Genomic DNA, 23,812 nt, shown 5'->3' with positions numbered 1-23,812 from the left:
TTACCAAGCCCTAGGGTGACATTGGAGTAAAAAAATCGAAAGTTTAGTTTCATGTGCTCACGCGAAACCTTCATGTGCAGAATCTTTTTTAAAAGTTTAGTTTCGCGTGCTCACGTGAAACTTTTGCGTGCATACGCGAAAGTTTCACGCGAGCACGCAAAACTAAATTCGATAGTGCACACGCAAAACTAAACTTTATTTATTTATTTAATGTCCCCTTAGGTGCTCCGTACTTTCTTAATCGTGTCATTTTATATTTTGTTTTCTCATTGTTTTTCAATCTTTGTCACTTTGGGTTGGGGTTAAATTAGGATTTAATTTTATGTATTGGTTTCTACATGTTTTCTTACGCTTTTAAAACTATTCTCACTTGGTGTTGGGGTTAGAGTTGGGGTTTGGAAAAAAATTGAATGAGAAAGTCATTCTAACCCCAATCGACAATCGTAAAAAATACGAAAAAAGTATGAGAAAACAAAATATAAAATTACACGATAAAGAAAGTCGTGCCACAGACACGAAAAACTATTTATAGAAATTCATGCTGAGTGACACAAAAAAGACATTTGGGCTCAGTGGCACGAAAATCAGCAAAAATTGTGTAAATAAAACAAATAAATTAATCAAATATTTTGTGACTAACACGACTTGCCGTGAGATTTGGTTGTGATATTATACATAGTATTGTATGTGCATTTATTTATTTACTTTTAGAAGTTAAATGTGTTTTAATAATCTAAATTATATAGTATTGTTTAGCTTTAAAGAGTTTTGTACTTTTACATATGACACTTGTTTGTCATTTGTTCTCCATTTTCACACGTTATGACCTTTTTGGCCCTCTTGGCCTTTTTGATTTTGTAATATTGAGAGCCACTTTCTTATTCAAAATAAAAACTTTTGTAAATATACCAGTTGCTAACAATATTTTTAATTAAAAACACAACACACATTAATAAGTAACTTTTATTGTGCACCTGCATATTCAAAACTCAGAAGAAGGTGTCATATGCTAAAAGATAAGCATCATTATACATGTAAAGTTTCCGGTCAACTGGGTTATAATTCAGATTGGCTATACCCGCTGCAACTTTCTCAAAAGGTAAAGAAAGAGTGTTTATCTCCTGACCAGTGGCAGTATCAAAGGCATAAAATACCTCGTCTTGATAAGTATTAACAAAACGTGTCGCATACAAGACACCGCACACCATAAACGTGCTAGTGACAGATCTCTTAAACAAATGTGTTTTCCAGGTATGCGTGATATTGAGCTCAATCGGGTCCAATCGGCTCACAACGATGTTGCCGTGGTTCTCCTCCGTGGCGTATATCACCCATACAGCGCCTTGATCTGCTTCCAGATCAAAGTCTGTCCAATCACGACAGCTGTAGTAGCAGAACGGAAATTTGTTTTCGAAACCAGCACCATCTATATTCATACGCTTGGTCGTCTTTGTTGTAATATTGTAACTGCAAATCTCAGCTTTGGTGTAGCATTGGTAAAACACAGTGTTATCGTACAATATAGTGCCTGAACCCTGGACGGCATTCTTGTCAGTATAAGCCGGTGCTATCGGTTCGTCCTTGTAGTTCTTGCTTGCCATGAAATCTTCGTATGAGTTGTAAATTCTGATTGTGTTGCCGTGTTTGTTTCCACTGACCAGGCAGTGCTCCCAGTAGATTTTCTTGCTGTTCAGTTGGGCATCTCGGCCCCACGCACCAGAGATGTACGACTTACTGAAGGAATTCAGTTTGGTGACTTTTGGAGAGCTTATGTTGGTCATGATACGCTGATGACAAGAACCTGCAAGTAGCACAAAATATGTCCTCTCAGTAATGTGTAAACAATTTGTACTTGCTTGTCTCTCCAAAAATGCACATCTTTACATTTAAATAATCCATCCCGCAGTATAAATATGTACTGTACTTACTTCTAAAATCGTATGGTAAGGTTCGACAGGTCTGTACGCGATTGCTGAGGTCACGTAACCTCTTCTTCATTGTGTCGAGATTGAATGTGTCATCTTTGTACATCTTTTGGACATCGCTCTTTGCTTTACTCAGCTGAAAAAAAATCATACGTTTTTCTCACATTGTCAGGTATAACCTTACATCACTTGAATAGTTTCACATTTTGTAACCTGTAATGAACATCTACCTCATCAAGCAATTTTTGTGCCTCTTCAGGATTGTGCACTTGTGTTTCTTCAATAGCACGATGGATATTCTGGAGTTCTTGGTTCAGCTGCCGCAGGTGAAGAGCGTTGTACAGTCCACTTGTTTGAAGATAATCAAAGCGCTTCAGACGGTCTGTAATGTTTTTAATGGTGGCTTTCATCTTCGGCAGTTCTTCATTTTGATTTGAGACCTGCAAGTCATTCCAAAAAAGGATGTACAGATGTACATCTACATTAGCTTTATGCATTTGGCAGACGCTTTTATCCAAAATGATCTTTGAAATTGAATCAATGACCTTTGAGTTGCAAGCACAATGCTCTACCAATTGAGCTAAATACACACATTTAGAGATAAATATGTACAATTTGACACTATAAATGATTTAAATTGACTTTACCTGGTTCCGAAACTCTTCCAGGTTGTTCTCACAGATCTGGATCTGTGTTGTGACGTCCAGGAACCGTGCCGCAGGGAAGCTCCAGATGGAGCTGTTTACTTTACACACACAGGAATCATTCTTCAGTTGACCTGGGACTCTCTGAGCCTGACTTGTCACCTTTATGTAAGCAAAATCACACACACATTCATATTCAGCTTGAGTAAATGCTATATATCTGAAATGAAAGAGCAAATTCAGAACACAAAAGTACTTACGATTACAGCGAGGAGTAGCAGCAGGAGCATGGCGACAAAATGAAATGAAAAACTGAAGGACCTGCTTTAAACGTGCAAGATGTTGCAATCATAGATGTATGCAAATTTTGCTGTGTTTTCACATGTAAGGGAGGATGTGAAACTTGCACAAATGTGGCATTTTAAAAAATTAAGGAAGATATTAAGTTGAGAAATGTAGGAAAGTTCAACCACAGTCATCGATACTCATGCAACCCCAATCCCCCACCACCCAGAAAAAGTTTACAACCCCAGTTTATGAGTTTATTAACATATTTAACACTTTTATCCCAAAGTAACATTGCACAATGCATATACATTGATCAATATGTGTGTTTCTGTGGGATCAAACCTATGCCTTTTGCATTGTGAACACAATTCTTTCAATTGAGCTACATAGAAACACAAAGCATATTTAAATCAAAATAAATTTGCTCATTTCTCAAGGTGAACTGATTATTTTAAATATATATATATATATATGATCCCACATTTTTTACCTCATATGTGACCCTAAACCACAAAACCAGTCATAAGGGTTTTTTAAATATTGTATTGATGTATGGTTTGTTGGGATTGGACAATATTTGGCCGAGAAACAACTATTTGAAGATCTGGAATCTAAGGGGTGCAAAAAATCTACATTTTGCCTTTAAAGTTGTCCAAATAAAGTTCTTAGCAACACATAGTACTAATGATAAATACATGTTTTATATATTTACGGTAGAAATTTACTAAATATCTTCATGGAACATGATCTTTACTTAATAACATAATGATTTTGGCATAAGAGAAAAATCTATCATTTCGATGCAATGTATTGTGGGCTATTGCTAAAAATAGACCTGTGTGACTGGTTTTGTGGTTTAGGGTCACATATGGACAGAACTGCAAACTACAAGTTATGTCATTGACTTCAGTATTGCAACAAAATGCTAAAATGCTTCCTTTGATCTGCAAAAGGCAATAACTGAAATTTATCTTTTCTTGAATCCCACTCATATCCCTTCTATTAGAAATGTATTGAGTGTCACCTTTAAAAATAAAACTGCAAAAAAAATGTGGTAACACTTTACTTGAAGGGGTGTTCATAAGACTGACATGAGACCTTCATAATCATGACATGACACGTCTTATGGACATGAAGGAGATCATTTATGACAACTGTCATTAGGTGTCATTTTTAGATTATGTAATTTTTAACGCAAATATGACATTGTTTGAAATGTTTTTGTTATGACAACTTGACATAAACCAATAAATCATAACTTGTCATAAATCTGTCATAAACATGACATAGCAGAATAATGATCAAACTTAAGAAACTACCTAGCTTTATGGGTTAACATTACATTAAACTGTCATTTAAATGTCATTTAGTGTTAATACTATGTGAAAATATGTGTAACCTAACAAAATGAAACAGACATGTCAAAATATTATACTTCACTTTATTTATGTGCACAACAATACATAAAAAACTGACAGCTAACAGAACTAGTTTTTCCTCACATAGAGGGTTCTGACATAGAAGAAAAAACTAACAAAACATTTAATGAATTTAATTAATTAATTAAACGTAATTAACTGTTTTTGCAGTGATTTGGACCCAGCACTGCATGGCTTAAATTATTATTGTAAAGATTTCATTTAATTTGAGGTGAATCGGTCTCCAAATGCAATAAAATATTGTTTCATTAATTTTAATTATTGTTATTATTATTATTAAGGGATTGATTTTATTTGTTTAACACATGGAGGAAACTTAAAAAAAACATTATGAACTGAAGAATATTCATGATGTTGTTATAAAACTATTTGACAGAGTATTAACACTTGTCAAATTACTGTAGTTGAGGTCAAGAAAAATATTCATGACGCTGTTATAAAATTATATTAATGACAAATTCAATTTGTATCACTGGTTAAAAGTGGTCAGTTATGTTGTCTTGGTAATGTCAAGTTGTCATTAATGTCGAGTTGTCATAACAAAGACATCTCAAACAATGTCATCTTTGCTTAACAAAATGACATAATTGAACAAATGACACTTAATGACAGTTGTCAAAAACGTGCATAAAATCTCCTTCATGCACATGGCACGTGTCATGTCAATCTTATGAACACCCCTTTAAGTAAAGTGATACTAAAATCAATATGAGAATATAAACAGTGTTGTAAGGAAAGAGTATTTGTACAAATGAGGGGAAGTTTACGATACAAACATTAATTTCGGTATTGCAGCATATGGTCATAAATCTGCCCAAGAAATTCACCATTTGGAATTATAGAGGAAACATAAAAATTACTAACTTCTTAATTTTACATTTATTTCTGCTTTTTCTTTTAGTGTCAGCAGAATTGTATGGCTTTGACAAAGTCTCTCATGATGAACACATGTGGATAAGAATTAATATATTGAAAAGAATGACATTAATAATAATAATAATGCATTTTATTTCATGACGCCTTTCAGAACACCCAAAGAAAGAAACAGTAAAATGCATTTAAGTCTCAATAAATAATTTAATAAAAAAGCCTGTTACCTGTATAAACAGAAATGTCTTAAAACGCTTTTTAATTAATTAAGGAATAACTTAAAGAATATTACTATATTGATAATAGCAAAAAATATCCATGGTACACTGTCACCAAAAGTATATTTAGTCCACCTAAAAAATGTAGCAACCCTGTTCCAAAAAAATGCGTTGCATAATGTTGTAAACCATTTATTTTTTTAATACAATTCAAAATCCTAAACTTAGTATTTCACACTAATATATGGTTTAATGTGTACAATGAATCCATTGTAAGTCTCAAAATGCATAAATGTAATTTACCAATGTCTTGTTTGCATGTTATACTGTGTCTCTGTTCCCTGAAAGATACTTTGAAGAACTGAAGTGTAATATAAGTGTGGGATTTATGAAGTGTAATATATATCACACACATATATGACTGTCTTGGCTTTCCATGCATTTTTGCACCTTATTTTCTTCAGGGGTCCAATATTTTTTTCCGTGTCACAAATGATTACAAATAACTTATGGACATATATGGTTTGATTTCTTTGCATGTATGGATTGCATGGATTGTTACCAACATCTGGTGAAAATGCTACAAATTCATGTCAGTAGCACCTTTAGAAATATATTTACAAAAAAAAACTTATTTTACCCGCTGTATCTATTGCAAAAGAACATACAGTAACTAGATGCACTTTACTAAAGTACTTTAACTACTTAAAGGGATTTTTGGAAAATGTGACCCTGCCTGTTTCCTACATAAAATCGAATATTTTGTGAAAATATATCTTTAATATTGACTGAAGTAAAGCTATGTCAAAGATTTAAATCAATGAGTGAATTCAAACTGTGATGCTCCTGATCCCATAATTAGATTATCTAAAAAATATTGGGTTGTTTTTAACCCAGGGCTGGGTAACTATGACAGAACACATTTATGGGTTAAAATGACCCAAATAATGGGTTAAAAAAACAACCCAAAATTTTTAAGAGTGTATGATGGGTCACAAATATACAAGCTCAGTGTTCAATTTGTCAAAAGTAAAAAATCACAGATGAGGAAACCCCTGTTCAAAAAGCGAACCGCCTCCTAAATATTAGGATCAGAAGCTGAACTTCTTCAATCTGAGATCATTTCATCGTGTCAGCAGAAATGGGTGACTGGTTTAAATTTCTGCTGTCGCACAAGGTTCATCTTTGTTCTCAAGGCTACAGGATTCAAACCGTTCCAGTCACAGACATGAGTCGGTTTTATTTATTCTTTCTGATGCTCATCATTGCTCTTATTTCACCACAGGTAAAATATAACTGTACCTTATATAACAAAATTACATTTAACTGTAATAAAACTGTGCATTTTTAAATTATAGAGTGGTTTTTATTAATTGCTTTAAAATAATTCATTTTTCTTTTTTGATATATTGATATCTTATTGTTTGCTTCACAGCCGGTAAGAGGAAAGGGCTGTGTGTGCGAGCTACACAATTCAGAGTCTGCATTCCCTGAAAACAAGCTCAGCAACGTAGAGATCATTGCCAAGGAGTGTATAAGAAACATCAGTTCAGAAAAGGTAATAAAATGTAAATAAATATATTTTTTTCTATCTACATTTTATGATTACTAATCTACACTGTTAGAAAAAAATGGTCAAATGGTTCTAACATGTATCATGAGGTGCAGATATGTATACATTTGATACCAATATGCACCCTTGATATACTAATATGTATATTTAAAGTACTAATAAGCCCTTTTAATTTGCAATACTTTATGTACCTCTGAGGTACTAACATGAACTTTTTAGGTGCGACCCTCAAGGGTACAGCCAAGTGGGGTATATATTTTGACCATTTATATCTATAATTGCAGTATAATTGCTATTTCTGATTATGTGTGTAGAGGACAGAAGGTGACAGACTTGTGCTGGGTCTACAACATCGTATACAACATCTAAACGAGAATGTGTCCATGCTGGAAAAAGAAGACGATGGAAATCTGTATGCGGCTGTGTCTCTGCGCATCATTCAGTTAGAGTTAGCTGAGATTCAAGATCTTCTGGACAAACTCAGCAGATCCACCAGCAATAACCAGCAACTCAGTGCAGCGACTGCAGTTCAGGTGACTGTTCAGTATTACACGTCATGTATGCTTATTTTTTATCATTTGTTAAAGGTGCATTGTGTAACTTTTAGAAGGATATCTTGACAGAAATGCAATATCATATACATCATATTATCAGTGGTGTATAAAGAACTTACATGATGAACTGTATTGTTTTTATTACCTTAGAATGGGGCATAAAATTATGTTTTCAAGGGACATTTGAAAAACCTAAATTAGTACTGATTTGAATCTTAAAATTTTACTTTTTATATTTTATGAAGAGGTTAGCTGTTTTAAAACATAATGCTTAAACACATTATGGCGCTTTTCCATTATGGCGCTTTTCCATTGCATAGTACCCCACGGTTTAGTTTAGTTTGGGTCGGGTCAGCTTACTTTTGGGAGCTTTTCCATTGGGTGCAGTATGTAGTACCCGATACTTTTTTTCGTACCACCTCGGTTGGGGTTTCAAGCGCCCGAGCTGATACCAAACGTGACGCGAAAACACTGTAGATCACTGATTGGTCTGAGAGAATCGTCACGTCATCGCTAAAATGTAAATATTAGCTTTAGCTTACTGCTAGCTTGCGCTGTCTCAAGCAAACATGTTGTTATCTGTGTTCTGCTATAAGTTTCCAAACACCCTTTTAGCCATGAAAAACATCCGCAGGTTGAGAATCCGGGACACCATAATAGTTTTTTCCAGACTTGCAGTTTGTGGCGGCACATTCGCGACGTGCACGTCCGCATTATATATGCTTAAATGCAATCTGAATGAGGCTCAGCGGAGCGCCGTGGACTGACGCCACGGGTCGGGTGTTTGAACAGAAACTGTCATGTGAGACAGAGGTAGTTATAAACGCGATGTGCAAACATCTATTTGTGGTGGCCAATTTTAATTTTGTGGGAGACTGAGAAATAAATGAATGTATGGGAATGTACAACAACGCTCTCACATGTATGATGTCACAGCAGTAGGCAGCGTAAATATAACGACACACCTATAATCCCTCACACTATGAAGTGTTACTAAACTCGATGGAACAGCTAACCAAGCCAAAGTGAGGTCAGCTGACCCCACCTGACCCAAACCAAACCGTGGGAATGCAATGGAAAGCACCATTAGTTGTTAATTAGTACAGAATATCTATGAATATCTAAAATAAAAATAAGGCCCGAAAAGTCTTTTTATTTCACTCATGTGTGGTAATCTAGGAGAGGGTAATTTTCAACCTAGCATTCATTTGCTAACTGTATGTTAATATTTGACCAACCAATGAAAAAAACAGCATTATAGTGTAATAGTTGTATTTTCTCACATTGTTATAGCTTCAGGATATGAATGAGACAATGATGGATCTGGAAGACTTTGACCACACACTGGTGATGGAGAAACAGCGTGAAAACCAGCGTATTAAAAGAGACCTGAAACTCTGCACGGATGAGCTCAATGCTACATCACCACCTCCTACACTTTCCCCAGGTACATTCGTTTTTCATTCGGCTATTTATCCACAGCTAACAAGTTCAAGTGTTAAACTTAAACTTATTTTTCTCTTTAGGCAACTGTGGTCTGGGTCAGATGGTAAATGTGTCGGGACCCAAAACCTATTCCCTCACGGTATACGGGACGTCTTACAGTTTTGGTGCTTGGGGCAAGGATGCAAACCCTGCTCCAGGAGATGAGAATAAATACTGGCTGGTGGTCTTGTCCGCAAGTAATGTATTCGGGCACTTTGTCCGCCAATACAATAGTATGAGTACTATTTTATTAGGCATAGGTCCTACAGATGCGTACATATCAAGCTCTAACCCCACAACTAACACAATTCAGGGACCAAACATGGTTTTGTATGGAAATGCGCTCTATTATAACTGTTATAATACATATTCCGTCTGTCGGTTTAATTTGACGACTCGCACGGTTAGTAACGTGGCACTGCCGAGTGATACAGGTTTTAATAGCAAGTTTCCATTCGGACATCTCGGCACAACATACGGCTATACAGATATGGATTTTGCCACGGATGAATTTGGTGTGTACGTTATATACACAACAACAAGCAATTTCGGGAATATAGTCATCAGTAAAGTTGAGACCAGCACTCCGCCCGTTCTGGGCCAAACCTGGTCAACTTCACTGCACAAAAAAACTGTCACAAATACTTTCATGGTATGCGGTGTGCTGTACGCAACCAGGTATATAGACAAAGACATAGAGGAGATCTTTTACTCATTTGACACCAAAACCAACACAGAGCGCTACGATTGGAGAATTCATATTAGGAAGATGCAAGCCAATATTAAATATCTCAACTACGACCCCAGAGATCATTTGCTGTACGTGTACAGTGATGCCTACATTTTAACACATGAAATAATATTTGAGTAGGAATTTGTCTATTTCCTAAACAAAACAGTCAGTGGCTTCAGATTTTCACCATGCATGTGTATTTACACTGCTCTCTGTTGTTTGTATGCAGTACTGCCATTACACTTGTACTAGTAGTAGCCAAAATATAATGTCTGAAGGGATAAGGATTTGTATAATATTTGCTTTGAATGCCCCCTTCAGGTTAGATTAAACCATTAAAATATAAGCTGTATTGACATGATTGACAAAACACAAAACTTTAAAGGTATTATTGGACAAAATCATTTGGCAAAAAGTGTTTTATATGACTATACAAAAAATGATATGTAATATTATTGTAATACATTATTGTAATACATGTAATAAATCTCAAACTGACTACAATTTTATCTGTTTTTAATATTTTGTTGTCATTGTCCTGCACTCTCAGAAAAAAGGTACATGAAGGTACAAAAGTTGTCACTGGGGCGGCAATTTTTCAGAAAGTACACATATAACTAAAAGGTGCATATTGGTACCTCAAAAGTATATATCTGTACCTAAATGCTACATAGGACTTTTTTACAAGGTACAGCCCCAGTAAGGTACAACTTTTGTACCTTGTTTTTTGATAGTGTGAGCTATGTCTTATTAAAGGCGGGGTGCATGATTTTTGAAAAACACTTTGGAAAAGGGAGTCCGGCCGAGTACAAAAACACACTTGTAGCCAATCAGCAGCCAATCAACCCCTTGCGTGTCTACTAGCCAACATCGTTGCCTGGGTTGGGTATGTGTGGGGCGGGTCAATCAAAAGAAGGTCCAGATTCTATTTGTAGGGGCATGTTTGTTTAAGTGATTTCAAATGTCAACATTGGCTTTCAGAGATCATGCACCCTGCCTTTAATGCATATTTGATAACAGACAAAAATGTCAATTGTGAAAGCTGTACTTTTTTGGACTCGCTATTTGTATGTCCGGTATTACACTTTGGATGTAGTTTCATACAATTAATCACATGCAATTTCACAACCTCTTTCCTATCATGATTTTAGAAATGTTACAGTTGGACATTTATGTGCAATTGTTAAATGTTTTGGTAGCACTTTACGTGTACTTACCTTGTACATATATGGTAAATAAGTTGTACTTACCGACAAATGTATGATACTTACTTTTAGGTTTCTACATGGTAATTAATTGGTATCATTACCAGTGGTACATACTTGTTAGTTATTATGTAACTCTAGATAAGTACTGGGTAATACTTATAGTGTAGGTATACTGTAACTAACAAGAAACAATACTGTACTTACAAATAAATGTACAATATAAGTATTTAGTTTTGCCAGGCAAGTTAGGGTAAATGAGAGATATTTATACATATATGATAACTAATTTCAAACACTACTGTACTTACAAATTGTATATACACAATAAGTGTGTGGTACCTGTAGGCCAGTGTAAGTTAATGGCTGGCACATATGGTGTATGTATATGTTAAATAACAAGCAACACTACTGTACTTACAAATAATTCAATTTCAATTCAAATTTATTTATATAACCCTTTTTCACAATACGTAATTGTTTCAAAGCAGCTTTACATTATAGTAGAAGCAAAGAAAAACACAGAAAATCGACAGATAGCACAACATAACAAAGCAGGTAAATTTGCTGCGGCTATGAATCAACATTATAAGCGAGCGTATTACTAATGTAACATATAGGAGAGGGTGCTAAGTTAAGCCCAAGAAGGCTGCCTCCCCGGGTTGAAAAACCCCCAGACTTTTTAGCCGGGGAAGTAAAAAAGTCCTAGGAGGGAAAAACCCTTGGGAGATATATATATTTATATATACATTGAAACGGATAAAGAGATTAAGCGGGTGTGTGGTACCTGCAGGCAAGTGTAATTTATACTTATACCATATGATAACCATTTTGGTACTCAGTATCTTTGTCCTTATCATTAAACAACCATTTGCATTAACTACTGGGTACATTCACTAGTACGTCCATGGTAACTGAATGGAAACAGGATAAAGTGTTGTTTTTTACACAGTTATTACATAGGACCTACCACCTAAGATATAGCATCATATACATGTCACTTTGAGTCAAACCCAACCATTGACTATCATACGCATTAACTACTGGGTACATTCACTAGTACACACTTATTGTGTATATACAATTTGTAAGTACAGTAGTGTTTGATATTAGTTATTATATATGTACACTATAAATACCTGTCATTTACCCTAACTTGCCTGTAAATACTAAATACTTATATTGTACATGTATTTGTAAGTACAGTGATGTTTCTCGTTAGTTACAGTACACTATAAGTATGTATCTGTTATAACCTACACTGTTAGATGTCGCTGTAGATTTAGCAGTACATTACTGTAAAAATCCACAGTACTATACTGTATGTGTACATTACAGTACAGTACTGCAGTTCATAATGCATTCTGGGTAAATTTGTTTGAGCGGGAACATTTTACAGTATCTTTTGGTCTTGATGTAACCTTGCTGTAGCCATTGCTGTAATGTGCCAGGTGTACTTGCAATCAGAGAAAGTGCGCCAACGTCAAATCACACAGAGGGAGAGAGAGCACAACTCCTGGCTGCAGCTGAAGGAGGACGATTGATTTCTGGCAGTTCGGTAAGTTTGAAATATTTCTGTTTCATGAAAACTTAATTTTTAGTTTAAGAATGTTGTCAATAGTTTGTCACAATATTGTTTTAAACGTGCAATGAGAGAGAAAAACGGTCGCCAACAAAGTTTCAATCTCCCTCAGAAAGTAAGCTAACGTTACACACAGATGTCTACCGCTGCTTTAACTCGCTTGACACCTTTATTAATGAATATAGGGTTGTTTTAACTAAATTATGAGGGTTTTGGTGAGTTTATAATGTGTTGAAAGTGTGGTGACAATGAAACTATTTTTAACGAAATGGACAAAGACAACCCGCCAGCGCGGTCTTGCGGTCCCAGCATAATGGTCGTTTATCTCGGCGTTTCATCCGTTCAGTTAGCGTCAGAGAAAAGTATTAAGTTCGACTGTTTGGCAAGGCTGACTCGTGGTTGTAAACAGACAGGACTTGACACGCCGTACACATCATACTGTAGTACCGCAGTCCTCCTCCACAGAAGTGAGAACAAGAAACCTCATATTTAACTGGATACATGCATCGATTTCATCGCAGCTTTAACTTCGACCAAATATCATTCAGACCTGGGCTCATCTTAATATCAGATGAACGAAAGGGATTGCCGCGCTTATTGTTGTTGTTATTATATTACGGTATATCAGCAAAAGCAAAGAATATCTTCTCTTAAGCGTTTTACACGTCCAGTAAGTTGTCCAATACATTTTTATGGCATATTGTTTCCACCACTTCAGATGCATTACATGCAGTATATATAAGTTTCCAAAACGCATCAAATCAATGCACGAAAAGAGAATGGGCTCCGCATTTACGTACCTTTGTCTTCTCGTCTCTGTCATCTGATCCTTCATCTCTGGATGTAAAATAGTCCAATATAACATCGTGTAGGAAACTGGCATCACCAGGATTGCTCAGATTTAGGCGATTATGTTTATCTTTAAAGTGAGCAGCCAGCTAGCTACTAACTTAGTTAAAAAACTTTGCGTGAAATAGCGTGTTACACCGCAGCCGGTCCGGGTTAAACATTAGGGGCAGTCTTTTTACCTTGTCACTATAAATCGCTATTTTCTGCACTAAACGAGACATTTTCAGAGATTTTCTGTAGACAAGATGTTATAGAATAATAATAAAAAAAAGACTTATTTAGATATTTATATGTAATATATAATATAACAACTAATATATATATATATATATATATATATATATATATATATATATATATATATATATATATATATATATATATATATATATATATATATTTGTTTTACAACTGACTAAACACTTACAGAAAGGTTTTATTTGTTAGCATAGCATGATATTAGATTTAAACACTTAATACATTTTTAAATCAATCACTTTGTCTCTGCACAATGAACATTATCAAATATTATTAATGTTGTAAAATATATTGTTCATTTTTGGTTCATATTAGCTAAGGCATTACCAAATGTTAAGGAATAAACTATTGTAGTAAAGTGTTACTAAATTTTTTTTTACCATTTCCTTCACAATGTCTACTTATTTCTATGGCTAACAGATTTTGTAACATTTGTCTTTTTTACAGTCTTACCATTGCTTGTAAGCTGGATTGGGTAAGATGGATCATCTTTAAAGGAACCAGGCAAGTACATGATGTACAGTTACAAGTCATGTATTTTTTTGACTGCAATATTAAATGCTTTCACGTCACATGTAAAAGTACAAAGGGAATGTGGCTAATCACTTTTTATTTGTAGTTTACCTAAGTGTCCTTGCACTTTTCAGGAGTTAAGGCAGATGTGGAGGCACAACGGGTGATACCAGACACACACCAAGCACATTATGTTCGGTAAGTTTGCACTTTACCACTACAGCTTCTTTAAATACCCATGTATACACTCATTCACAATTCCCACACACAACACTGTAACACGACCATACACAACATGTACACAATTGTCTTAGTTTGCCATGTAGAAATATACAAACAGAAATATTCAGACTTTGGTTTTTAAGAAATTTAATTTAATAATTGTATTTATTTAGCAGAGCTGTGCCTGGACTTTATTGACAAAAGATTTTGTTTTCAGAATAAAAAGTTGTGTCCAAATCAGTAACAATTGCACTTTCTGTTCAGGACATTCAATCATGACAGGATCCAGGTGGATGCTGTCCATTGAGGAAAGAGTTTGTTCCGAGGTAAGTGAATCTTCTGTATTTTAATGTAATTAGGTGTGGAACAGTAGAATAAGAGCAAAATGTTTCAGAATAGGAGTAAATTCAAGGCTGAGTTTAGTTTTTTAAGAATCTTTTTCTATCTTATATTTGTTGACTTAATGTTTATGATATTTCTAACAGGTTTCTGGATAGAATTAATTCCAAAGATGGGAAAAAGTGCACATCCAGACAAGGAGCAAGCAAAAAGACAAGGAACTTGGTGCAGAGAAAAGCTGTGGCCATTAACCCCCATGTGAACAGCTTCATGCAGTCCCTGATTGAGTTCGAATGGACGACTTCAAAGTAAAGGCCACTGTGGTCTGTCTGCCACAGTTTAATTTTTAATTTATTTTTAGTGTTCAATGAAATTCAAGTAGAATATTTAAAACTATGGGCCAGTGTTGTTTTTACCACAGTGAAATGTTACCTTTTAGTCGATGATGGACTTTAAACTGAAAACTTCAAACTATGGAACAGTGTTCTATTTGCCAGAGTTAAATATGTTACAGCAGGGGTCTCCAAACTTGTTTATACTTGTTGATTTTATTTTATTTAACTTGTTTATATGTTTATTATTGTTTAAAATCTTGTTTTAAATATGTTTGTTTCAATTAAATGTTTTTTTAAATAAAATTTTGATACAAACATTGCTTGGATTGCCTTTTAATTCATTATGTTTTAATGTAGCATTTTTACCATATTAATAACTATATATTTAAACCTAAATATCTAGCTATTATATATAATATTATTGTATTAACTGTAATAAGTAATAAATAGTATTTATGGGTCAATATAGACATTACAGTAAATTACTGTAAAAATAGACTACTGTAATAAAATATTGTAAAATTACAGTACAGTACTGCTTTGTAACTATACAGTACTAGTTTGTGTACTGTAAAATGGTATTACAGTACAGTACTGTAAAACCAAAATACAGTAACTAACTGGCAACCGTGCTGCCAGTACCGTACTGTAAAAATACAGGGAAATCGTTAACAGTGTAGTACTTATCTAGAGTTACATAATAACTACCAAGTATGTACCAATGGTAAGTACAGTAATGATACCAATTAATTAGATACCTAAAAGTAAGTACCACACATTTGTCGGTACACTGTTAACGATTTCCCTGTATTTTTACAGTACGGTACTGGCAGCACGGTTGCCAGTAAGTTACTGTATTTTGGTTTTACAGTACTGTACTGTAATACCATTTACAGTACACAAACTAGTACTGTATAGTTACAAAGCAGTACTGTACTGTAATTTTACAATATTTTATTACAGTAGTCTATTTTTACAGTAATTTACTGTAATGTCTATATTGACCCATAAATACTATTTATTACTTATTACAATTAATACAATAATATTATATAAAATAGCTAGAGATTTAGGTTTAAATCTATAGTTATTATTATGGTAAAAATGCTAAATTAAAACATAATGAATTAAAAGGCAATCCAAGCAATGTATGTATCAAAATTTTATTAAAAAAAACATTTAATTGAAACAAACATATTTAAAACAAAATTTTAAACAATAATAAACATATAATCAAGTAACATAAAATAAAATCAACAAGTATAAACAAGTTTGGAGACCCCTGCTGTAACATATTTAACTCTGGCAAATAGAACACTGTTCCATAGTTTGAAGTTTTCAGTTTAATCTGTTAAGCGTCACCGTCCCGTATACGGGACACCTAACTTTACGTCAATATTGTTCAGGTAAATGTTAATCTATCACTACAAACTATATATTGTTGGAAAGGTCTAAGCCTCTAGAATAGACATTTTAACAGTGTTTTATAAAATAACTTATGTAGGGAGAGTAATTGATTCATTTATGAAGAGAGTGCGCCTCAAAACATTTTTATCCTGCTAAATGTCACTGTTTCGCCAGCGGGGCGCCTACGTTTACTTCAGTGTTTTCCATGTGAATTCTTATCCAATCCTGACAAACTATATATCATTTGAAAGCTCTAAGGGTGTAGTTTCGATTTATCATCAGAATTTTGGGAAAGAAATGACATGGTGAGAGCCATTTTCTAAAATGCCACAGGTCCACAGGTGGGCCCATGTTGTTATTATATATTGGTAACACGAATACCCTATCTAAACCTAAAATTTCTTGACAAACTATATATCATTGGAAAGCTCTGAGAGTGTAGTTTTCATATTTTATCACCATTTTGGAGAAATTATGAGAGAGTAGGAGTCAGTTTCTAAAATGTCATCGGGCCACATGTGAACCCAGTTTGTTTTTACATATGTATAGCAATAATACCCTATTCCATACCTAAACAATTTTGACAAACTATATATCATTGGAAAGCTCTAAGAGTGTAGTTATCATATATCTTCACCATTTTGAGAAAAAAATGATGTAGTGAGAGTCAGTTTCAAAAAGGTCACGGGCCCACGTGTAGGCCCAATATGTTTTTACATTTTTCTAACACTAAACCCCCCACCCTAAACCCCAAAAATCTTGATAAACTATATATCACTGGAAAGCTCTCAGAATGTAGTTTTCATATGTCAAAGTCATCTGATGATAGAAATAATTTAGTGACAGTTTTTTGTTACATGCCACCCCCCCCATAGGAATGCATATTAATTTTTTATATTCATAACACTATATACTAGTATAAATATACAAAAATTTTGACAAACTATATATCATTGGAAAGCTCTTAGAATGTAGTTTTCATATTTCAAAATGTTTTAGCAGTAATAATGTCATGACTGCTGGGTGATCGATGGCTGTGTGATCTGTGTGTGTGTGTTGTTTACCTGTGGTGCCGGTTCCTCGTGTGTTCACTAACTCCGCCCCCTTGTTTCAGTTGATTGTTCACCGGTGGTGTCTCGTTTACCTTTCCCTTTATATTGCACGTAGTCCTGTCCTTTGTTGCGCGCTCATTGTTTTATCACAGTCCTGCTGCCCTGCCTTGTCTTGTCAGTCGCTCTCTGTCTTCTCCTTTGTTACCCCAGGTTTGGTTTCGGCGTTCGGGGACGCGTCTTCACCCGGACCGCTCGCTTGTAGGAGCATTGGATTATACTGACTTTGTTTGTCTCTCGATACAGCTGGTTCGCTTCGTTTCTAGGCGGTATACCAGCTGTCTCCCTCTCTCCGGTTTGCATCATCACCCGTGAGTGGAGTTCACCCATTTTACCTTGTGGATTATATTGACTCTAACTACTGTTGTTTCTCGGAACCGCTGGTTCGCTTCGTTTTTAGGCGGTGACCAGTGGTTTCCGGGTGGTCCTTCTACATCTGGATTACACAGTGGATTATCCGTCTGAGAACTTGGACTTCCATCTCCGCCTGTCATCCACCTTCAGGGCGGCGTGTTTCATCCCTCTGTTGCGTGTGGTGACAGTGCTGGCGTTCTCGACGGAGCGCGTGGGTGGCTCTCTCTTCCTTTGGATCTGTACTGAATTATTGTGTAGCGCCGACTCACTCTCCCCTACTGTGGGAGTGATTCATTCCCACAGTAGTGTTTCCATCGGAGTGAGTCAACGGGTGTACGCCGTGTGTGGATCTACCAGTGACTTGCTCTCCTGTTTTCTATATTTTTTCTAAATAAACTATTTAACTTGCACTTGACTCTGAGTCCGTTTCCTGACAGATGAGCGCGCCAAAAATGGAGTCAGCAAGTTTAGAGAGTCTGGAGGTACAGACCGCCCTTCACCAGCAGGGGGCGGCCATCGACCAACATTCGTCGTTATTGTCCGCTGCTGCCAGAGATTTCAGCATCCTGTCTGAGCCACTGAAAGAGCTCAGCAATCGCTTGGACCAAGTGACTCCTCGCCATGAAGCCTCAACCTCATCCGGGGGAGCCGCTTCATTTGAACGGGAGCCACACACGGCTACACCCCCCACCTACAATGGCGATCCCAACACCTGCAGACCCTTTTTACAGCAGTGCTCTCTCGTCTTTGCGCTCCAGCCCCGTCGATTTTCTTCATCCACTTCCAAGGTGGCCTATGTCCTGACATTACTCACTGGAAGGGCGAGAGACTGGGGTATGGCCGCCTGGGGGGCCAAAGCTCCTTTTACTTTTTCATTTGAGGCTCTCGAGGAGGAGATGTTAAAGCTGTTTGACCGCTCACTCAAGGGAGATATGGCAGCGGCTGAGTTGGTGAGATTACGGCAACGTAATGACTCTGTGACAGATTTCGCCATACGATTCAAAACGCTCGCTATTTGCTGCAACTGGAATGACGCGGCATTAAGAGCACAGTTCCTCGAGGGTCTCACGCCAGGTATTCAAGACGAGATTGCACTGAGGGAGCCACCCACGTCCCTGGAAGCTGCCATCGATCTGGCTCTGAGGGTCGAGTCTCGCCATCGGCAGAGAGATCTGCGTCGCTCATTTCGCCACCTGATGTCAGAACCAGGGGAGATCGCTTCAGAGACGCCCGCCGAGGAGCCTATGCAGCTGGGCAAGTTCCGAATTTCTGCTGGAGAGAGAAGTCGTCGGCTATCTAATGGCCTCTGTTTGTATTGTGGCAAGCCGGGGCATCTGGCGGCCACCTGTCCGGTAAAAGCTCACGCCCGCCGATGAACCTGGGAGTCTCGGTGGGCGCATCGTCATTTAAATCTCCCGTAAGCAGCACCACACTACCTGTCATGATTAACTCTTTCTCGTCACAGGCGTTGCTGGATTCCGGTGCGGAGGCGTGTCTTTTGGATGCTGGGTTGGCCAAGTCCTGGGGTATTCCATTCATCCCTCTCTCCTCTCCTTTGTCTGCCTGGACATTGAAGGGCCAGCATATGGCTGTGATCACGCACCGCACACCCCCTGTGAGTTTGTTTGTTTCTGGCAATCATCGTGAGGAGATTGAATTTTACATCTTAGAGGATTCACAATCGCCAGTCATTTTAGGTCATGACTGGCTATCCAAACATAATCCTCACGTTGATTGGCAGAACAATGTTGTGTTATCATGGAAGTCTTCGTGTTATGTTTCTTGTCTTGGTCCTGCTCCCTCTCTTGTCTCTTGTTCTGTCTCGCAGGTCCCGGCTATCGATCTCTCAGGGGTCCCGGCGGAGTACTCGGATCTGTATCAGGTTTTCAGTAAGTCCCGGGCTACTTCTCTGCCTCCTCATCGGTCGTATGATTGCGAGATTAAACTACTTCCCAACACTTCTCCGCCTAAGGGTCGCATATTTTCCCTAGCTAAACCAGAAAGAGAGGCTATGGATAAATACATTAATGACGCTCTTAAAGCCGGTCTCATTCGCCGCTCCTCGTCTCCAGCTGGTGCTGGATTTTTCTTTGTAAAAAAGAAAGACGGGTCTCTTCGTCCGTGCATTGATTATCGAGGGCTGAATGACATTACTGTTAAGAATAAGTACCCCTTGCCTTTAATGTCATCAGCATTCGAGTTATTACAGGGAGCGCGCGTATTTACCAAATTAGATCTGCGCAACGCTTATCATTTGGTACGTATTAGAGAGGGCGATGAGTGGAAGACAGCCTTTAATACACCTTCTGGACACTGGGAATATTCCGTTCTGCCGTTCGGTCTTTGTAACGCTCCAGCTGTCTTCCAGACCATGGTCAATGAAGTGCTGGGTGACATGATTAACAGATTTGTCTTTGTGTATCTCGATGACATTCTCATCTTTTCTCCCTCCATGCAGATACACACTCAGCACGTTCGCATGGTTTTACAACGGCTATTAGAGAATCAGCTATTCGTTAAGGCGGAGAAGTGCGAGTTCCACAAAAAGTCGGTTTCGTTTCTGGGTTTTGTCATTGCCGAGGGAGAAATTCGTCCCGATCCCGCTAAGGTTAAGACGGTTGCCGATTGGCCAGTACCCGACACTCGGAAGGAGCTTCAGCGATTTCTGGGGTTCGCCAATTTTTATCGGCGTTTCATCAGAAATTTTGGTCAGATCGCTAAGCCTCTCACCGCTCTCACTTCACCTAATGTATGTTTCCGTTGGAGTAGAGAGGCTCAGGAGGCCTTTGATGTGTTAAAATCCCGGTTCATCTCTGCGCCTGTCCTCTCTATTCCCGATCCGGCTAAACAATTTATAGTGGAAGTGGATGCATCTGATGTCGGGGTAGGCGCCGTCTTATCACAGCGATCGTCTATTGATGGGAAAGTACATCCGTGTGCTTTTTTCTCTCACCGGTTAAACCCAGCAGAACGTAATTACGACATAGGGAATCGGGAGCTGTTGGCGGTTAGACTCGCTTTGGGTGAATGGCGTCACTGGTTGGAGGGAACCTCGGAGCCCTTTCTGGTCTGGACGGATCATAAGAATCTTGAATATATCCGTTCGGCCAGAAGACTAACATCTAGGCAGGCTCGTTGGGCACTCTTCTTTGATCGTTTCAACTTCACCCTCTCGTACCGGCCTGGCTCGAAAAATACCAAACCTGATGCTCTCTCCCGTCTGTTCGAAAAGTCCGATTCGGAGAGGACGGAGACCATTCTCCCGGAGGGGAGGGTGGTCGGCGCCCTCGTATGGGGAATCGAACAGCGGGTGAGAGAGGCCGGCCGGGAGGGGGAAGTTCCGGAGGGGTGTCCAGCGGGTCGCCTATGGGTTCCTGAGCGGTTACGTTCCGATGTCATCCGGTGGGGTCACGAGTCCAAATTTGTCGGCCATCCAGGTATTCGGAGAACGTTGGCTGCCGTCCGTCAGCGTTTTTGGTGGCCTTCTATGTCCACTGACGTCAGACAGTTTGTATTAGCCTGTTCGGTGTGTGCTCGTAATAAAGCATCTAATTTACCACCCGCTGGTCTGCTTAAATCTTTGCCCGTGCCCTCCCGCCCCTGGTCTCATATAGCTCTTGATTTTGTCACCGGCTTACCGGCATCTAATGGTAACACTGTTGTTCTAACTGTGGTGGATCGTTTTTCGAAGGCGGTTCATTTCATTCCCCTGCCCAAGCTACCTTCTGCAAAAGAGATGGCTCAGGTTTTGATTAATCACGTTTTTCGGTTACATGGTATTCCGACTGACGTAGTGTCAGATAGGGGTCCTCAGTTCATCTCTCGTTTTTGGCAGGAGTTTTGTAGACAAATTGGCGCCACGGCCAGCTTGTCTTCTGGTTATCACCCGCAGACCAATGGGCAATGCGAACGGGCTAATCAGGATCTCGGTAGAACGCTCCGCTGTCTGTCGTCACAATATCCGAATTCCTGGTGCGATCAGCTCCCGTGGGTTGAGTATTCTCATAATTCTCTTCCCGTTACGTCTACCAATTTGTCCCCGTTTGAACTTTCCATCGGTTATCAACCTCCCCTGTTTCCATCACAGGAGCCCGAGGCAGCGGTTCCGTCTGCGTTAGCTTTCGTACGCAGGTGCAGACGCACCTGGTGGAGAGCTAAGACACTGTTATTATCTAATTCCAGACGAACCAAAGCTGCAGCTGATCGTCATCGGCGACCTCCACCCCGTTACGTTTGTGGTCAAAAGGTATGGCTTTCTACCAAGGATCTGTCTCTCCGTGAGCCTTCTCGTAAGCTGGCTCCGAGATTCATTGGGCCATACAGTATTTCTAAGGTCATTAATCCGGTGACGATTAAGCTTAAGTTACCCCTTTCTCTTGGTCGGGTTCACCCTGTTTTTCATGTATCCAAGGTTAAACCTGTGATGTTTGCTCGCTATAACCCCCCTGTCTCTGCCCCCAATCCCCCCGCCCCTCGTCTAGTGGATGGTGCCCCTGTCTACACTGTTAAGAGGTTACTAGACTCCCGCCGCAGGGGCAGAGGATTTCAGTATTTAGTGGATTGGGAAGGATACGGTCCTGATGAGAGGAGCTGGGTTCCGGGTCGGGATTTGCTGGATCCTGGGCTGATCGAGGACCTCCGTCGGCAACAGGGTGAGTCCCCCGGTCCGTCTGGTGCCGGTCGTGGAGGGGGGGCTACTGTCATGACTGCTGGGTGATCGATGGCTGTGTGATCTGTGTGTGTGTGTTGTTTACCTGTGGTGCCGGTTCCTCGTGTGTTCACTAACTCCGCCCCCTTGTTTCAGTTGATTGTTCACCGGTGGTGTCTCGTTTACCTTTCCCTTTATATTGCACGTAGTCCTGTCCTTTGTTGCGCGCTCATTGTTTTATCACAGTCCTGCTGCCCTGCCTTGTCTTGTCAGTCGCTCTCTGTCTTCTCCTTTGTTACCCCAGGTTTGGTTTCGGCGTTCGGGGACGCGTCTTCACCCGGACCGCTCGCTTGTAGGAGCATTGGATTATACTGACTTTGTTTGTCTCTCGATACAGCTGGTTCGCTTCGTTTCTAGGCGGTATACCAGCTGTCTCCCTCTCTCCGGTTTGCATCATCACCCGTGAGTGGAGTTCACCCATTTTACCTTGTGGATTATATTGACTCTAACTACTGTTGTTTCTCGGAACCGCTGGTTCGCTTCGTTTTTAGGCGGTGACCAGTGGTTTCCGGGTGGTCCTTCTACATCTGGATTACACAGTAGATTATCCGTCTGAGAACTTGGACTTCCATCTCCGCCTGTCATCCACCTTCAGGGCGGCGTGTTTCATCCCTCTGTTGCGTGTGGTGACAGTGCTGGCGTTCTCGACGGAGCGCGTGGGTGGCTCTCTCTTCCTTTGGATCTGTACTGAATTATTGTGTAGCGCCGACTCACTCTCCCCTACTGTGGGAGTGATTCATTCCCACAGTAGTGTTTCCATCGGAGTGAGTTAACGGGTGTACGCCGTGTGTGGATCTACCAGTGACTTGCTCTCCTGTTTTCTATATTTTTTCTAAATAAACTATTTAACTTGCACTTGACTCTGAGTCCGTTTCCTGACAAATAATAATGCAGTGACAGCAATTGATTCATTTATGACAAGAGTATGCAGCAAACCGTTGACACCTACTGGCCGTTGTTGGTAAAACCACTAAAACTGTGATACAAACCTCATTTTTTGTGATTTTAACTTGAAATTTGGATCACAACTGCTTGAGACATATGGCTTCATGTTTACATTATTACTTTTTTGAAAAATTTACCTTTTTATAATTTTTTGAATAAAATTAATATTTTATTGGATTATTTGTATTTATTAAAATAAATTTAAACTGCTATAACAATTTTTCTGTTAAATATTTTCACCTGCTTACACTTCAGTC

At 38.5% G+C, this 23,812-nt stretch overlaps 2 protein-coding genes and 1 long non-coding RNA gene across 3 annotated transcripts; 2 read left to right on the top strand and 1 right to left on the bottom strand.

Annotated features, from left to right (window-relative positions):
* Positions 1 to 945: 945 nt before the first annotated feature.
* On the bottom strand, positions 946 to 2,906 carry LOC135781794 (olfactomedin-like). The gene is made up of 5 exons (XM_065292357.2): positions 2,830 to 2,906; positions 2,573 to 2,731; positions 2,156 to 2,365; positions 1,929 to 2,061; positions 946 to 1,801 (listed from the first exon to the last, which is right to left on the bottom strand). Exons 1-5 carry the CDS (start codon positions 2,857 to 2,859, stop codon positions 990 to 992), a joined length of 1,344 nt encoding a protein of 447 aa, XP_065148429.1. The 5' UTR covers positions 2,860 to 2,906; the 3' UTR covers positions 946 to 989.
* Positions 2,907 to 6,477: 3,571 nt separating this feature from the next.
* LOC135781246 (olfactomedin-4-like) lies at positions 6,478 to 10,233 on the top strand. Its single transcript, XM_065291613.2, has 5 exons — positions 6,478 to 6,669; positions 6,820 to 6,942; positions 7,272 to 7,490; positions 8,805 to 8,958; positions 9,038 to 10,233. The coding sequence occupies exons 1-5, from the start codon at positions 6,526 to 6,528 to the stop codon at positions 9,865 to 9,867; spliced, it is 1,470 nt and encodes a 489-aa protein (XP_065147685.1). The 5' UTR covers positions 6,478 to 6,525; the 3' UTR covers positions 9,868 to 10,233.
* Positions 10,234 to 12,194: 1,961 nt separating this feature from the next.
* Positions 12,195 to 15,236, top strand: LOC135781795 (uncharacterized). Its single transcript, XR_010545260.2, has 5 exons — positions 12,195 to 12,492; positions 14,071 to 14,127; positions 14,271 to 14,334; positions 14,623 to 14,684; positions 14,844 to 15,236. It is a non-coding gene; the product is annotated as an uncharacterized lncRNA (long non-coding RNA).
* The last annotated feature ends 8,576 nt before the right edge of the window (positions 15,237 to 23,812 follow it).

This window comes from Paramisgurnus dabryanus, chromosome 23 (genome assembly GCF_030506205.2).
Source record: "Paramisgurnus dabryanus chromosome 23, PD_genome_1.1, whole genome shotgun sequence".
Classification (NCBI taxonomy): domain Eukaryota; kingdom Metazoa; phylum Chordata; class Actinopteri; order Cypriniformes; family Cobitidae; genus Paramisgurnus; species Paramisgurnus dabryanus.
This window is presented reverse-complemented; position numbering and strand designations above follow the sequence as displayed.

What these genes read in the sequence shown, in the direction of transcription:
- LOC135781794 (XM_065292357.2), bottom strand. Translation starts at nt 2,859, where the DNA reads ATGCTCCTGCTGCTACTCCTCGCTGTAATC. An exon ending in TGCTACTCCTCGCTGTAATC is followed by an intron (nt 2,732 to 2,829) that starts GTAAGTACTTTT and finishes GCTTACATAAAG; the next exon opens with GTGACAAGTCAGGCTCAGAG. An exon ending in TGGAAGAGTTTCGGAACCAG is followed by an intron (nt 2,366 to 2,572) that starts GTAAAGTCAATT and finishes AATGACTTGCAG; the next exon opens with GTCTCAAATCAAAATGAAGA.
- LOC135781246 (XM_065291613.2), top strand. Translation starts at nt 6,526, where the DNA reads ATGGGTGACTGGTTTAAATTTCTGCTGTCGCACAAGGTTCATCTTTGT. An exon ending in TTGCTCTTATTTCACCACAG is followed by an intron (nt 6,670 to 6,819) that starts GTAAAATATAAC and finishes TTTGCTTCACAG; the next exon opens with CCGGTAAGAGGAAAGGGCTG. An exon ending in GTGCAGCGACTGCAGTTCAG is followed by an intron (nt 7,491 to 8,804) that starts GTGACTGTTCAG and finishes ACATTGTTATAG; the next exon opens with CTTCAGGATATGAATGAGAC.